General features: G+C 44.6%; 1 protein-coding gene across 1 annotated transcript; it reads left to right on the forward strand.

The window, feature by feature from the left end:
* Positions 1-401: 401 nt before the first annotated feature.
* LOC121963825 (cilia- and flagella-associated protein 251-like) lies at positions 402-1,685 on the forward strand (the record flags this gene model as incomplete). The annotated part of the gene is made up of 2 exons (XM_042514069.1): positions 402-873; positions 961-1,685. Coding segments are annotated over 2 exons (942 nt in total), but the record flags the coding sequence as incomplete, so codon positions are not given.
* Positions 1,686-1,708: the final 23 nt, after the last annotated feature.

Raw genomic sequence — 1,708 nt, forward strand, 5'->3', positions numbered from 1 at the left:
CAAATGTGCTCACTCTTTAAAGGTTTAAATGCTTGTGAAAGGGGTCTGACCGAAGCACAAGAAAACTGATGTAGATTCAGGGTTTAAAGGGTTAATCAAACCAATTAGTGTTGATTTTAGCCTGTTAAAGTGGTGCATAAACACCTAATAATGGGAGAGATGGGATTTTTATGGGGAAGTTTTAGATAGATTTCGAGGTCATTCACAAGGTCATTTCAGGTGAAAAAAAGATAAAATGTCAGTACAGGGGACTTTCAACATGAATAAGTCTCCAAAGTTTTTTTTTATTTTGGTAAACACATGCTGGTGTAATTAAGTGTGTTATGAAGATGAATATTCACTTCCCACACTTTTAATCAGCGTTAATAATTGTGCACTAACTGAGTTCCCATCTGCTGTAGAGCTCATCACCTCTTTTCACCAACCTCTCCAGGAAGCTGCTGGAAGGGGAGGAGTCTCGCTTCAGTGTGGGAGTTCCAGGAGGTGTGTCCTCTCTGTACAGCCACAGTTTCTCCGCACCCTCCTTCACCCGGCCCGTCCTCACCAGCATGAGCTCTGGCACCTCCTACCTGATGACATCACGCCTGCTCAGCTCCAGCGTCAGCACCACCGAGGGGATCATCTCTGCCAGCCAGGCCCAGCAGGCAGAGGCCAGCCCACCAGGGGAAGAGGAGGAAGAGGAGGCAGTGGAGGCTGAGGAGGAGGTGAAGGAGGAAGAGGAGGAGAAGGAAGAAGAGGAGGGAGGAGAGGAGACAAAGGAGGAGGAAGAAGAGAAGGAAGAGGAAGAGGGAGGAGAGGAGGGGGGAGATGAAGAGAAAGAAGATGAGGAGGAGGCCAAGGAGGAAGATGAGGAGGCCAAGGAGGGAGAAGAGGGTTAGTGCTTTGTTTTTGATCAGATTGTTCAATTAAACATTTATTATTAAATTCACAAAAGAATAAAACTCTCATCTATTGATACAGGTGGTGATGAGGAGCAGCAAACAGAAGAGGTGACAGAGGAGGCCACTGAAGAGGAGGGAGAGAAGGAGGACAAAGGAGGAGAAGAAGAGGAGGCTGAGGTTACAGAAGAAACACAAGAGGAGGTGAAAACAGAAGGTGATGACAAAGAGGAGGATGCAAAAGAAGAAGAAAAAGAAGAGAAGGAAGAAGCAAAGAAAAGTGAAGAGAAAGAAGACAAAGCTGATTCCAAAAAGGACGACAAAGCCGATGACAAGAAAGACGACAAAGCTGATGACAAGAAAGACGACAAAGCTGATGACAAGAAAGACGACAAAGAAGACAAAGATGACAAAGATGACAAAGCCGACGACAAAGATGAGACACCTGCTCCGAAAACAGATGACAAAGCTGACGCCAAAAAGGAGAAAGATGAAATAAAAGCAGCCAAACCTGAAGCTACCGAAGAAAAGAGCACAAAGGATAAAAAATAGCAAACTTCAGTCAAGACTGTCCATTTGCTCAATAACCTGTAGGGGCATCTACGCTCTCCTCTGAAATCTGCTTGTTAACATGGTGCTCAATAAAACAGTCCAATAGCCATTTACAGCAACAAATCAAGGTTAACCGCTTGCCAATATCCAGAGTAGTCCATGAAGGTCTGGTTGCACACTCTCTGATGAGTGTAATATGTGTAATTGCTGAATTGCTGAATGCCAAAGTGAGTGTGTGAATTTTTGGTGGTAAATAAACACCTCTTAAAGCCATGTGT

Source organism: Plectropomus leopardus, unplaced genomic scaffold (genome assembly GCF_008729295.1).
Source record: "Plectropomus leopardus isolate mb unplaced genomic scaffold, YSFRI_Pleo_2.0 unplaced_scaffold12692, whole genome shotgun sequence".
In the NCBI taxonomy this organism is placed as follows: Eukaryota; Metazoa; Chordata; class Actinopteri; order Perciformes; family Serranidae; genus Plectropomus; species Plectropomus leopardus.